The 14,406-nt window shown below is 39.6% G+C and overlaps 1 protein-coding gene across 7 annotated transcripts in view; it reads right to left on the minus strand.

Moving 5' to 3' along the window:
* The window catches only part of macf1a (microtubule actin crosslinking factor 1a), a 211,374-nt gene that overhangs the window by 178,428 nt on the left and 18,540 nt on the right, over positions 1-14,406 (minus strand). The window contains exon 1 of one of the 7 annotated variants that reach the window (XM_016675288.1): positions 11,260-12,080. The exons of the other annotated variants lie outside the window; for them this stretch is intronic. Within the exon in view, the coding sequence (XP_016530774.1) occupies positions 11,260-11,353 (94 nt within the window). The 5' untranslated portion in view covers positions 11,354-12,080. Of the gene's footprint in view, positions 1-11,259; positions 12,081-14,406 lie in introns of those variants that run through there. 7 annotated transcript variants of the gene reach the window in all.

The raw sequence follows: 14,406 nt of genomic DNA on the forward strand, positions 1-14,406 counted from the left end.
CCCTCTTTTCATCCCCCGCACTGGATGATGGAACGCTCCACAAGGGACCATAAATTTATTTACTTTGCTGATAACTTCGCCAAATCATGGGAGCCGAGAGAAAAGCCAACCGTTAGAAAAGAGCAGAGATAATATTGAGTGGAAGAGAGACGAGAACAAGAAGGAAGATCTGAACGCCGAGCCGAGGTCTGCAGCCCTGCAGGTGGCGATTAAAGACGCTCTGGCAGATGGACCAAAACACCATGAAATAAACCTCCGTTACTCTGAACCTTTGAACAAATGCCAAAGATACAATCAGATGTGTGGCCCATGCTAGTTTACAACGTCTACTTCCCGTTCATTACAGCGTAGCGCCAACATCTGATGGAGTTACACTTTGTGTGGACTGGTTGATCTAAACCAGTGCTGGGCTGGACAGATAAACGGATGGATAGATGTTAGGCCAATAAAAGGATGGATAGATGGATGGAATGGATGAAAAGATGGATGGATGAATGTTAGACTGGATGAAAGGATAAATGGATGAATAAATGGATAGGTGGCCAATAAAAGAATGAACAGAAACGAACTGATGGACGTTGGATCAAATGTTTCCATGCTAATCCAGATGAGGACAGCAGGTAATTCTAGGATTGCTGGATTAAAAACTGCAGAATCAGCTTCATAACGACTGAAGGCCCAAAATCTCCGGTAGGAACCTGCTGGACCTCAACCTGATCAGAACACCTTCAGCCCATCAACAGCTGCTAATGCAGAACATAACTGTAAAAACTACGGATTAAAAAAACCAACTAAAAATCATCTTTTGACTGAAAAAAATAAAATCTCCTGGCTGACACCAGAAACTCCCAGGCCTCCAGTAACCAAAAAATCCACAAACTCCTGATGGGAGGAAGTGATCCCACCAGCAGCCATCTTGTTATTGTTTGCAGCACCTTAAATCAGCCGTAGGTGGGAGGAGGGACTGAGGAGCGCGGTACTGCTGACACACAAAGCCAAGAAGCTTACAGGGAGGATTGTTGGGATTTTCAACGGCTCGGCACTTTACAGACGTTTGACTGACTGCAGCGTGATGGAGTCGGAGCGCAGCAGCTTTAACGTTTGGGTCTGGAGCTGCAGGAGAAAAATTCAGCAATGTTTTGGTTTTATCTGCATTGAATCAGTCAAAAGATCCCAAAATCATTCCTGGAGTGAAGCAGACGAATGGGATTAAGGCCCGATGGTGGAGCAGATTACCTATCTGAATGACCAACCACCTCCACGCATGACACGCAAACACACACACATCAACACACACACCAGGCTAATGGAGCGAAGGAGAAATCAATACAGGAAATATTCCAATAGCGTTTCCATTTAATCACCAGTCCTGATCAATAACGGTCATATTTTCCTGTCAGGACATCAAATTTTACCAGAGAACAAAGTCACAGCATCGATATATCAGTATATATCCATTATCAACGCTATCAATCTGAGCCATTGTAAGATTCAAAACTTTCAGACTGGTCAATAGTTAGTGGTCACACCATCGCAAGAGAAGAGAAAAATATAAACTATCATTAAATATCATTTATCTTTCATAACAGAAACATTGGATATTGATATCGGCCCGAATGTTCAGATCGGTCCATTCCTAGTTATGAGTCAAATAGTTTTCACAGCCCTCTGGTTTCACTAACTGAACACCTGATCACACCAACTCTGTCTGAACTGGAAGTGAGGTCCATTTAAAAGCTGCTGATGCTGCAGTTTTTCTGAGCGTCTCGTCGGCCTCTCTGCGGTTCCTGGACCCGTTTGGTGGCCTCGCTCTGCTGGGCCATTGTTGTGCAGTCAGCTGAGAGTCACAGGCTGAAGGAATTGGAGCAGATTAAAAGTCACCCCGTCTCCAGTCTCACAGCCACTCAGCTCTTCCTTTCATCTCGCTGGATTTAAACAGAAACAGCCAATCGGACCTGAAGGTTCACACAGTCACTATGTGGCTCTGATCAGTGATCAGCAGGGCAAACACAGGTTCAGGTTTTGACAAAATGCCCGTCTTTTCTTTCTTTGAGACCTCTGCAGGGTCTTTCAGAGGTGACCAGGGTCTATCGCCAACACAGAAAGTTTTACCGTTTTAACAAGAACTGAATTCATTTCCTAGCTTTGTTAGCTAAACACTTCCATACTAGACTCATAAAGGCTGGCAACACAAGTTAGAAAGTGGCAAAAAGAAACGCATCGTTTACCAGCCAACTGCTGAAAAATTTGTACTTAGTCATCAGTGGCAACTAGCAAGCATATAGCTAGCTAATTAGCATTAGCCTCCAGTCACAAAACACAGCTGAAGACGTCTGAGCGCGACTCAAACTTTTGCCCAACAAAAAAAAGATACATATGTAATTAAATAGTCCTGCTATAACAACATTTAAGACCAAATTGCATTTTCTTAGGAATTTAAGACATTTTAAGGAAGCACAGATGCCTATTCTGTGTTAGAGAATAGGCATCTGTTCCTTAGGGTAAAAATAAGTCTGCAGATCAAACCTCAAGAAACCAAAATATGTCTGTTGTGGTAAGAGGACTAGTTACATTTTGCTATAATTATATTGCAAAATGTGTTTTTAAAATCTCTGTAAATAAAACATCTGCAACCATTTGATGTCAAACTCCAAATTTTTCCCTGTTTTCCAGATCAAATTAATATGTGCTCCACCCTGTTCATGCTGCAACAAGTCAGCAGGATATTTTTAAAAAGCGTCCGACATGAGGGACAGCCCTGGGCCAAGACGCCGTTCTTGTGACTCTGGTGAACAAAATGTGCACAAAAAGAACTGAAAGGAGGCAATTATCACAAGCTGAGGTCTTATTTACGCAACAAATGAAGGAGTCATGATTGGTTCAACTTGAAAACAGAAATAAGGAGATTTTATCAACTCAGAGCAACGATTTCCATCCCAGCAGAACATTCCTGACCACTAGCAGCGTCCTGCTTTGTGGAGACAAATGTTGTCCTGAAAAGATTAAACAAGCTTTTATAAGGTGTGAAGAGAGGAATGCTTCTGCACCAAGCCGCAGAGAGATGCAGCGGCGCAGGAAGACAAAGGGGGGATGTGCAGGACGCCCAGGGGAGCAGAGACGGACGGACTGCGGCGGTTTGCTGCGATCGATGCAGGCAGCAGGAGCGCTGTGCTGCCTCCACAGCGGCCTTCATGACTAATTCATTAACAGCTTTCTCTCCTCCTCCTTCACAGCTCTGCTGCATTTTTATGCTCCACACATTCCAGCTGACGGCAGACGAGACTTCTTCATTTCCACAACCGGTTAGGATCAAATCAATACGACGCAAAGATTCACTTTTATGAGCAGAAATAACATTTTATGCTCACTTTTAGTTCCATAAACAAGTTAAACAGATGGTAATGATTCATCATAACTACATCACTATACGGAATGTCAACAGTGCCAAAACACACAAATCCAAATATTTTAGACACGAAAAAAAATTATCAAAAACTGCTCAGGTTTATACAAACAAAAATGAAAGATGGAGACTTCTAGCCAGCTGAATAAAGTATTCACACCTCACACTTTATTTTCAAACTGTTAGGAAACAAGCAGCGTCTTTTTATTCGGATCATTTTCTGCTTCATCTGGGAGGAAAGTCGTCCTCTTTTCAGATTCAGTGCAGACGTTTCCTGAACCAGACCAGCTGTTTTCCTGCAGTTTCCTCGTTACTGATTCAAGTCACACCTGCAGTCAGTTTATGAAGAATCGGCTCGTTTGTTTCTGTTGATTTTTTAAAATCTGATTTTTATCACAGGTCACAACTAAACATGAAGAAGTGTGTCCAACAACAGGGCCGCTGTTCACACACAAACACTCCCTCTCACAGAAAACATTTCGCTCTCACTGACTCTGTCCGGCCCGAGCGCTCAACCCCGACACACACACACACACACACACACACACACACACACACACACACACACACACACACAATGAAGCTCATTGATCATTTCACTAAAACTCAGCTGGACCCGGGTTATGTAAGAACCCAGAGGGATGAAAAGGGGACTGAGAGAGGAAGAGAGACGTCACGGCGACGGATTTACAGCCTGGATGACCAAAAGCCCAGACTGAAACCGTCCGGCACCGCAGCACCGCTTGGGTTAAATTACACTTCACCCAAAGAAAAAGTCATCTTTGAGTTTTCAAACTTTTCCAGCACTATGCAAATGAAGCAAAACAAAAAAGACTAACTGGATAAAGTAACTAAAATGTAACAAAATATAATGCTTTGCTTTCAGACTCCATACAGCTGACTGGCAAAAACAAAGCTTTAATAAATAAAATCTCCCCATTTCACTAATGTGGTTCACCATAACCCTAAACAAATGTCCTCTACGTTTTCTAGCATTTAGATAAATAAAATTACTTAGGTTTTTTTTAATTAACCTAAAACAAGAATAAGTTGGGTTGGATATGTTACTCATTTTATTACAAAACTGTGCAGTTTGAATATTAAGCACTTTCAATGACTTTACACAGAAATCAATCTTGAAAACAAATTTAAATGTATGCTTCTATATGAGCCCTGTAGAAATGAGAGCAAGTTTAAAGCTGATGAAGTGAGTTCAGTAAAAAGCTCCATTTTTCCGTCATCTCTCTGCTGTCGGTCCAGACAAGCAGAGGGGAAACCCGGCAGGAAAAGCAGTCGCTCTGGCAGCGACTGCTTTTCCTGCCAGAGCTGGAGAGCATGATGAAACAGGAAGTAGGAGAACAGGAAGGGGAGGGATGTAGGCAGAAATAACTACAAGGAGAAACATGATACAGAATCAAACTACTGGGTTTAAAGTGTAGAAATATAAACGCAGACAGGAGCTGGAGCTGCAAGTGGATCCTATTTAGTTTGGCAAAAAGCTACGAAAAAGGAATAAATGCACTAAAAACAACCAGTAATGTTTTCAGGGCCTTTTTGTTAATGGTTGGAAACTATGTGAATTTTCAAATTCAAAAATACTTGATTGATTTAAATGTTGTTTTAACTCATATCAATTCAGATTGTTTTAAGAGTTGCTGTAGATGGTGATGGCAGGAAATATCTAATGTATCAATCAGTCTGTGTTACAGCGAACTTGAAGAAGCCTCTGACTGAAGACATCACAATCAGTTTTACAGGCCAAAACTTTGATTTACATGCATTTACAGATATCAAATAGAAAAAATGTATCAAGTTTATGAATCTTAAAGTTCATAAACTTTAGAAGAAAAAAATGTTTTTAATAGCATTTTCTACTAACATCAACATCCCATAAAAGAAAATGTAATTTTTTTGTCTAAATATAGAAAACATGAACACATAATAAGCAGCTTGTTTTTTTCCCAAAAGATAGTGAGACATTTTCAACCCAAATCAAGTTTTACTTAACCGGACTGCAGGTGAAATGAGTCTTTAGATTTCTAAGGTTGCAGAGCTCTGGTCTAAAGACGTGAGGCTGAGGAAGAGGAGGAGAGGAAGAACTCTATGGTGAGGGAAACCCGGAGCGATGGAGTCGGGAAGGAAAACTAGGTCACGTGGAAAATTCTAGCTGTAATGATCCGACTCTGGGAGCGGCCAGCATCAGAACCGCCGCGCTTCTCCAGACATGTCCAAACCATGCGCTTAATGGGAAAATGATTCCTCCATATTTCAAAACGGCCCAGTTAAAGTAAAGCAGACACAAAGCTGGAGCAGCAGAGACTTGAGTCGGCTTTTCACCGACGTCCATCAGTCCCATCCAAACAGAAACTAAAATCATCACCAATAAATCGGCTCACTTCTTACTGCTGTTGTTTTGACACCATTTTGAAGTATTATAATAATTAATAAATAGTAAATTGATGCAGGTTTGCCCTCTCAAAAGACCAATAAACTTGACTTTAATCTCTGGAACTAAAAGGTATGTAATAATCTAATATTTGCCAGTATAATATCCAAAATGAATAAACAAAAATAACCAAAAACAATGAATAAAACTGAAACAACCAAAGCCATAAATGAAACATATCATAAAGACTCTAAACAAAATTTCCCTTTAAAATTACCAGCATGGAAATTATGAAGTTGTGTTTATCAACTCTCTGCTGAAATGCTGAATGTTTCCACTCCTTTTATTTTGTGTTTTTATTTAAAAACAAGTATTTTATAACCGTCTTTAACGTGACGATCCTCTGAGTCAACAGAACCAACCGGATCACGTGGTCCTGGAGTTTCTCTCCGAAAAGCTCGTCCACGTCTGCAGAGGTCAGAGTTATGACAGCAACTTCCTGTCCGTCTCCAGCTAAAAATGTCCAATTGTTCTGGTTCCTCTCAGATTTCCTGCTTTATATTCAACTGCAGACATTTTTTTCTGTCCTTTACCAAACCTTAAAGCAGCTTTTTAGAATCAGAAACGGGTGAAAAAGCTGAAGGATCAGAACCGGCTGCGTCCTGCATGATAATAACGGCGTAAGCTGGGGATAAATAGTCGGACTGTTGCCGTTTCCCCCGGTTCTGACTCAGGTCTGGGTGTTTTTCCACTCGGACCCCATCATTACTGCTCCACACATCCTGCTATTGTTGCCCAGGACGACAAGCAGCCAGCCGACGCAGTGAAAGATTTAAACCGGATCGCATGTCCACCTCCAGTTTCACAGGATTAATCCCAGCACAAGGACGCCGGGTTCCCGTTTTCTACCCGACGACAGCCGCAGATGACTCACACACAGCTGACAGGACAATAAAACCAAACGTACACACAGACCCGGCTGCAGAGACCAAGCACCGAGCAATCCGTCCAGACTACCTTTAAATTATCAAGTTTAGCTGGTTAAACTGGTTTCAAATAAAGAAATTATTCTGCTTTCCTTGGACCTTTAAAAACCTCATGTGTTTAAAATAACATACCTAAATCTAACTGAGCTTTTCTCAGCAATTGCAAACTTTATTTCAATAATCCTGATACCAAAATAAAGCTAATACTTACAAGACTCATCAGAAATTTAAAATAAAATAATTTGGCAGAATTTTTTTGCATTACAGAGTATGTAAACAAGCATTTTGCATTGCAAGAAAATTGTTGTTCATAATTTTAACTTAATTAAAAATACAAAGTTTAACAAATGTATAACATTTTTGAACTGCAGCTGAAAACCACAAGAAACCTTTTTAAACCTTTGAGCTGGAGGAAAGTAAACAAGCAGAATAAACTATGATAGTAAAGATAATTCATGACGGTGAAGCAGCTTTAGACAGTCAGGAGAAACGAGCTCGTAAATTAAAGGCGTATCTGAAGCTAAACACCATAAAGCAGACAAACAGCGAGCGTCGCTGGGTTCCCGTCACCTCTGACCCTGACTCAAGCTAAATCCATCTGCGCTCAAAGTTTAGCCGCTTCCCACCAACAGGAGGAGCGATAATCAGGAGAACCCGTCCAAACCGACCCGCTCTGGGTTTGGCATCTTCAGGCCAACTCTTCCCGGTCGCCACCTTAAGAGGCGGTTTGCCGTTCCAGAGGCCTGATGGGTAATCACTGAGAGCAGCTGTTCTACCTGCAGCTGCATGTGGTTCAAGGGGGAGACCAAACAATTCCTGTGCAAAAAGTTAAAAAAATGCAGCTACAACAGGATGAATGAATGCATGAATGCTTCGACACAAAACTTTTTAGAAAGAAACTGCTTCAAAGTTTGACATCGACTAACCAAACCTGACAAGTAGAGACGTTTAAACAGCTTCCACTGGTCCAAAAGATAGGCCAATATCTAGAGCTGAAACGATTAATCGTGATTAATCGATTTTGAAATAGTCGTCAACTAAATTTCTAATAGATTAATCATTAACTGGACTATTAAGACTCTGAAAATAGCCATTTGCTGAAAGAACAGAGCAGTAACATTCAGAGCAGTAATTAAGCCAAAACAATTCAACAAAATATATGCATTTTGAATTCAAGACAAAAAAAACTACTTTGAATGTAAATCTGTTCAATCAAAACCTCCTCAAGTGGCAGTTTTAACTTCACTGGTTCAAATTACGTAAAATTAAAGAAAAAATAACTTATCAAGCAACTTTCTCTACCCAATTATTAACCATAGAAAATACATCTTTCAATGTATTAATAATAGTGTGTAAAAAGGGTTTGGGTGGTTAAATGAAAAATCTGCTAAATGTGCCAAATTTTTCCTACGATTAATCAATAGAATAATCGATTACTAACCCACTAAAATTGATAGTTGCAGTCTGATAAATAAAAATCTGAGTCTAAAAAAATAATCAAAAACATGTTTCTGAACTTGTTCACCTTCTTTCTTCACCAAAATAAACACAAAGGAGAAAGAAAACTCCACAATCTGACCTAAATATTTATTTAGAAAATGACAAAAGTGTAAAAACTGAAGGCATAAAATGACCAGAAATCTCATGAGATAAACAAAGTCCAGATACGCCTTCCCACTAAGAATCCAGCTGATTCTGCAGGAGGAAATATTGAATACAACTTCCAGGAAGTTTAAATGTGACGACTTGGATTTATCCATCAATATTTCAGCTGCTCCAGAAGAGCCACTTAAAGCTCTGCTTACGCTCCAGTCCATAATCACCTCACCTCTAATGCCTTCCTCAGTTATCAAAGTAAAAGCCAATCGGCTCGGAGATAAACTGCGGGCCGACCGATCGACGACGGCGCTGTAATGGAGAGAGATGGAGCGCCGCTCTTCCTGGAAGCAGGAGCAAATCCATTGCCGACGACGTCCGAGGTGAACGAGATTTAATGGGATTAGTATTCCCGTTTCATCCTGGGCGACTTTAACAACCGCCGGGATTTAATTCAGCATTCATAAAGCCGATAAGGCCGGGTTTGTTTTACAGTGAGGCCTGTCAAAATAAGCAATAAATCAATTAATCACATGATGAGTTAAAACAAGCTCAATAAGTTCCACTGCATAATTTATCACTTTTCTCTTTCTGCCAAAAACTGGAAGACAAAAATCTTCAGCATGGTATTCGTCTTAACTAGCTTCTTTTTTTAAAGAAAACTTTGTTTACATAGACTTCATAATTAAATGTATCGTTTCTGTTGTTTTGTTTATTTATTTTGAATAATTATTCCAGTTTCTTTATTAGAATTTATAGTTTATTGATATTTGAGAATGTGTTCTTGAATTATTATGCCATTATTATTAAAATCAGTTAAAATTGTCTCATCATGTATCACAGTAACTTCTGGGATAATTTACCATGCGGAAAAAATTGTTAAAGGAATAAATTAAACATTATTTATATAAGAATGTGATCCAACAATATTACTGTACCAATAGGCCTGTCATGATAAAGTTTGCTGGCCAATTATTTGTCCCACAGGTTGTTGCAATAAATGACAGTATTGTTATTTTGAAATCATTTCCAAGTAATGCAACAGCAATGGCATAATAATGCCAGAATACATTCCCAAAGATAAACAAACTTTAAATTTTAATGAACATTTAACATTGGAACTGGAAGAAATCTTCAATATTCAAATAAAATGAATCTGAAGACTGAAGACTTCTGTCAATTATGCAAATGGAAATTATTAAGTTCATTTTAATTTATCATGCGATTAATTGATGTATGGTGACAAGTTTTTATATTACTAATACATAAATACTTGGCGAGTATTTATTCATTGTCACATTTTCTTTGGATACTTTGTTTGTCTAACATCCGGCTTTCACAGTGTTGCTGAAAACCATCATTTACTACCAGTTAAAGGGAATAAAACCGCTCGTGTTCCACTTTACCCACCACATCTGACCGCCTAAAACCCAAACCCAGAGGAGTCACGTTTCAGTACAATAATCAATAATTCAGAACCGCCTCCTTTTCATTACAGCCAGTCTCACAGATGTGACCCAGAGTCTGCAGTCCCTTCCTACACTCGACCCCCCAAACAGTCAGCAGCGGCCAGTGGAGGCATCCATTTTTAACGCAGCCCTGTCACTGGCACCATAAAGCATTAAGTCTTCATGAACAGAGAGGAAAAACGGTCCAGACCCGTTAAAAACGACTGACAGGACCAACTGGACCTCTGAACTGACTTCCGGAGCTGCAGGTTTAATATTTACAGAACAAACAGCAACGATGAGCCTCTGTGGTGGGAAGCAAACCATTTCTGCAGGAGTATGGAAGTCCAAAAGGGCCCTAAAGTTTAACTGAATGAACGCAAATGTGTAAAATTAATTCATATCCAATTGAATAAATGCATACATTTACAAAATATAAAATAATTGTAATAATTTTAGTGTTTATTTCATGAATTCCTTCCGTCAGTCTTTGCCACCAAAGTCAGGGAGCAGAGATCTGATTGGACGCTGGAAAAGACTGTTGTATTCAAGTTATGCTAAAAGGAATTAGCCTATTAGCAATTCCTAATTGCCTCTGTCTATTAACAATTCCTAATTGCTAATTGCTAACAGTATCCTTCTTTGCTGGACCAAAGAAGGTCCAGCAAAGAAGGTCCAGCAAAAAAGGATACAAAAATAATATCTCAATGTTATTTTGCTATGTAGCAGCAGCAGAGATGTCCCCAAAGCTAATGTCAGCATCCACAGTCCACATTCTTCTTTTTATGAAAAAGTTACAGGAATAACCAGGGGTTACTGAAGAACCAGCTAAAAAGCTGAAATGCATCAATTTGATGGCCAAATAACCTAAATAACAGATTTGTTTATGATCCTGTCTATTTATTCAATAATTTGGCAGCAAAATGTTTCTAGGTATGATTTAAATTTTGTCTCATTGATATATCTTTTTATTAAAATACAAATATTTCAATTAATTAATTGCAGACCCTCCAATTATATCCATTTGTTTCACCAAAATCTGGTCAATTTTATTCCTAATTAGGTCTAGATTTCAAAAGAATAAATGTAAGATGTACATAAAATGTGTAAACATTTCATTCATTTTAGAACATTTTGGCACTTCAGGCGCTCCATATGTCAGGTGGGCTTCATAAAAGCGTTCCTTGTGTTTGTTTAGTGAAATGAAAAGTTTCCCAAGCTGATAGGAGACCAATAATGTAGCAGAGCTGGATGTTTCTCCAAAATATCAACAATGAAACAGGTTAGAGCAGGCTGGTTGTCAGCCGAAATATCAGCTTTCCCAATCAGACAATCAGGGCCACATGTTTGGGATCATTTTCCTTCCTTCCTCCAGAAAAAAGCAACTCAGTGTGTCCCAAACAGCTAAACACGGAGTCAAGTTCCCGTCATTTATGTTACCTTTATATCGCTCCAGCACATCTTCATACGCCTGGGCAAACTGCTTCTCCTGGGAGTGGTTTGTCGGCAGCAGCCCCGGTATAAACCCGGCCATAGTGCCTTAAAATAAAGTACCGATCGGGGTCGGCCTGCAGACTACCGCAGTGGTCCCGATCCGGCTCCTTCCTCCGCCAGAGTCCGAATCAGCAGCAGCCGGTGCGGGCTTAATGACAATGATGCATCGGAAGCGCCCCGAAGCTTGCTTCAAAGCAGGGTTAGATAATCCTCAGGGATACCAAAAGAGAACAAAAAAGCTTGAAATGTGTCCAAATTAACAAGCAAGTGTCGGTTATATAAACGTTATCTCTCCATGTTAGCCGGTGGAGACGGAGCGGGACCGCAGCGGCTCCCAGCCCGGTGACCGCTGCTCTCTGTGAGGGAGGGAATATATCCAACACGCCGATAAGCGTCGACAGAAGTGCTCCCGTGGGTTTGTTTCCGTTTTTAATGTGGCGGAGCTCCACGTCAGTCCGTATCTTTCCTTTGTTTTTTCCTCTCTAGCCCCAGGTTGCGTCCCGAGGATCCGCAGCGAGCGGCCGAGCTCCCAGAGCCGAAATGGCCGCTTGTATCCGTGAGGCTGAGCCTCTGTCTCCGGCTCCTCCGTGAACGTGTCTGTTTCTTGTCCCTCTTCGTGTCTCCGTCCCTCCCTCTTCTGCTCTGGTTTCTCGGTTCCTCCCGCTGTGACTGGCTCCCATCCCTCCTCTGCCGGCCGCACCAGGAAGCTCGGCCGCAGGAATTTCCCAGAGCCGGCGAGGAAGAGCGGCTCGCTGCTGCGTTACGTAGCGGCAGGAAGGTGGAGCTGCGGCGCCCCCTGGTGGAAGAAGCTTCTCAGTGCATGGATAAACAGTCAATTTCAGTTTTATTTGATGCTTTCTGCTTCCCTTGTTACTAATCTCAAAATTTAGATTTTATTGATTTTTTAAGTAAAGGCAATATATATTTTTCATTTAAACCATATTTTGTCAAACGGGTTTTAAGCTTCAGAATTAAGATAAATCCCCTGTTGTGTTTACGTTTTACTTTATTTCCAAGAAACATTTTATGTCCTTTAAAGTCATTATTTACTACATTGTTTTATGAATAATTTGTACAAGAATATACACTGATTTATTTGCTATCATTCTATTAGTATAAAAAAATTGTACTCTGTTTATTACATAAAGTTTCCTTTAATTATTCATATTTTGCTTTCCATTATTCGCTGATTGCTTTGTTGAGAAAATATATCCTGTAAATAAGAATAAAAGACTAAAATATTATGATTTTTTCACATTTTTAAAAATAAATCTTAAGATCTTTTCTCCACCTCTCCAGGCTCTTTTTCATTTGTGCATTTCAGAAAATGTGACTGTGATTTCTGTCTTTCCATTAAAGCTGGAAACCTTTTATTTTGAATGTGATTTTATTACTTTGTTTTGTTTTTCTTAAAAACTACTTTAGACCATCATTGAATATCCTTTTTGTCTGGGTGAACTTTACTAAGGCAATGATGGAAAACAAAAGAGGAGAACAATGAAATTCAACCCTTTGAATCTTTAAGTAACTGAAAGAAGGTTGGAAATCAAACTTTTTAAATTTTTTGGGTCAAACCCCTTCCAAATTTGCCATGTTATTAAGGTCAGTCTTTGTGTCAGTAGAATCAGGATCAAGGTGAATGCATATAAATGACAAATATTGTTTTAATTTTTGTCTGCATCTATTTTTTTTTTTGATCAAGTAAATGTTTGTCATTGACGCCCAGAGTCCTTTGTACCTCTTTTTTCTGTTAAAACAATATCTCCACTTTTTTTAATCGTGTAAAGTACAAATATAAATGCTGTGACCCTTACATGACCTAAGGTTAATTATTGGAGCACACCGCCACCTACAGGCTGATTATGTTACTTATATAAAGGGAAGTCCAAATGGACGGGATCACTATTTATTACCCTTTGATCCAGCTTTCATTTTTTTTTAATAAACTCCATCTGCATGATTAAACAACATCGACTGTTTAGGATAGTTTGACTCTCAGTGATCTCCATGGAAACCCATCCAGCTCCAAAGTGCAGCTTCATTTGTTTCCAGATCAGAAAGTTTAGCAGATGCCGGTAATCAAAGGCGACGCGGACGGATCGATGCTGAATCCTAAAAGATGCATGAAGGAACTTTCAAACCTGATGTGGAAAAGCCTTTCTGTGCAGCTTTGATCGGCGCTGACATCAACAAGCTGAAGGACGGATGAGATGGAAAAAAGAAGAAGCTTTTTTTCACAAGATGATTCATCCGTTCCTTCAGTTTAAAGCTGGTTTTCAGTCCAACACGTGTAGAATGGATAATTATTTTATTCACTGGCTTAATTAACTGTTACTTAATTTAGTGAAATCATATTTTTTATTATTTAAAAAGAAGTTAGTAAGACGTTTTAGTCTAAATTTTCAAGTTATTTATTATAATTTTTTATTTTTATTTATTATATTTTTATTGTCAGTTTTCTTCTGTTTAACAAGCTAATTGTTATGAAACACTGAAGGAACCATTTAAGAATAATCTGAAAATAAAAACAAATCAAAATGACCACAGAGCTTCAGACTGAACAGCTGGATCAGCACTAACAGGAGGAAGAAATATCCATCTGGATTTAGTTGGCACCTCACATGCAAGGGTGGAAGTAGGGGGGTTCGGTCGGGTACTGCGTACCCCTAAAAGATTTAGCGGGGGTACGCAGTACCTGCAAGAGAAAGGAGCGACTGTCTGCTGTAAAAAAAAAAAAATCAGTGGGTTCACTGTGCAGCCGTGAGTGATTAGTTTTTCAAGAACAATCTAAAACACGACGTAATCAGTTAATAAATAACTTTTTTCCCATTTCATATTGTTTCTGAACTGTTCGTGCTTTGCTAGAGCAGCGGTGCAACATGTCGAACCCGGAAGGTTTTGAGTCGATCTCAGCATTAGGTGAACCTTTATAGCTCCACTGTTGAAAATGAGGCTCTAACATTCACAAATGACATTGAAATAAAATCCAGTCCAACATCTGGTTTGAGGTGATTCCTCTGGAACCTGTTGGAGGAAAAAAATCCCAACTTCAGAAGATGAGCTTTAACCTAACAGAGCTCTGTGGTTCCTCCT

This window comes from Poecilia formosa, unplaced genomic scaffold (genome assembly GCF_000485575.1).
Source record: "Poecilia formosa unplaced genomic scaffold, Poecilia_formosa-5.1.2 Scaffold112, whole genome shotgun sequence".
Classification (NCBI taxonomy): Eukaryota; Metazoa; Chordata; class Actinopteri; order Cyprinodontiformes; family Poeciliidae; genus Poecilia; species Poecilia formosa.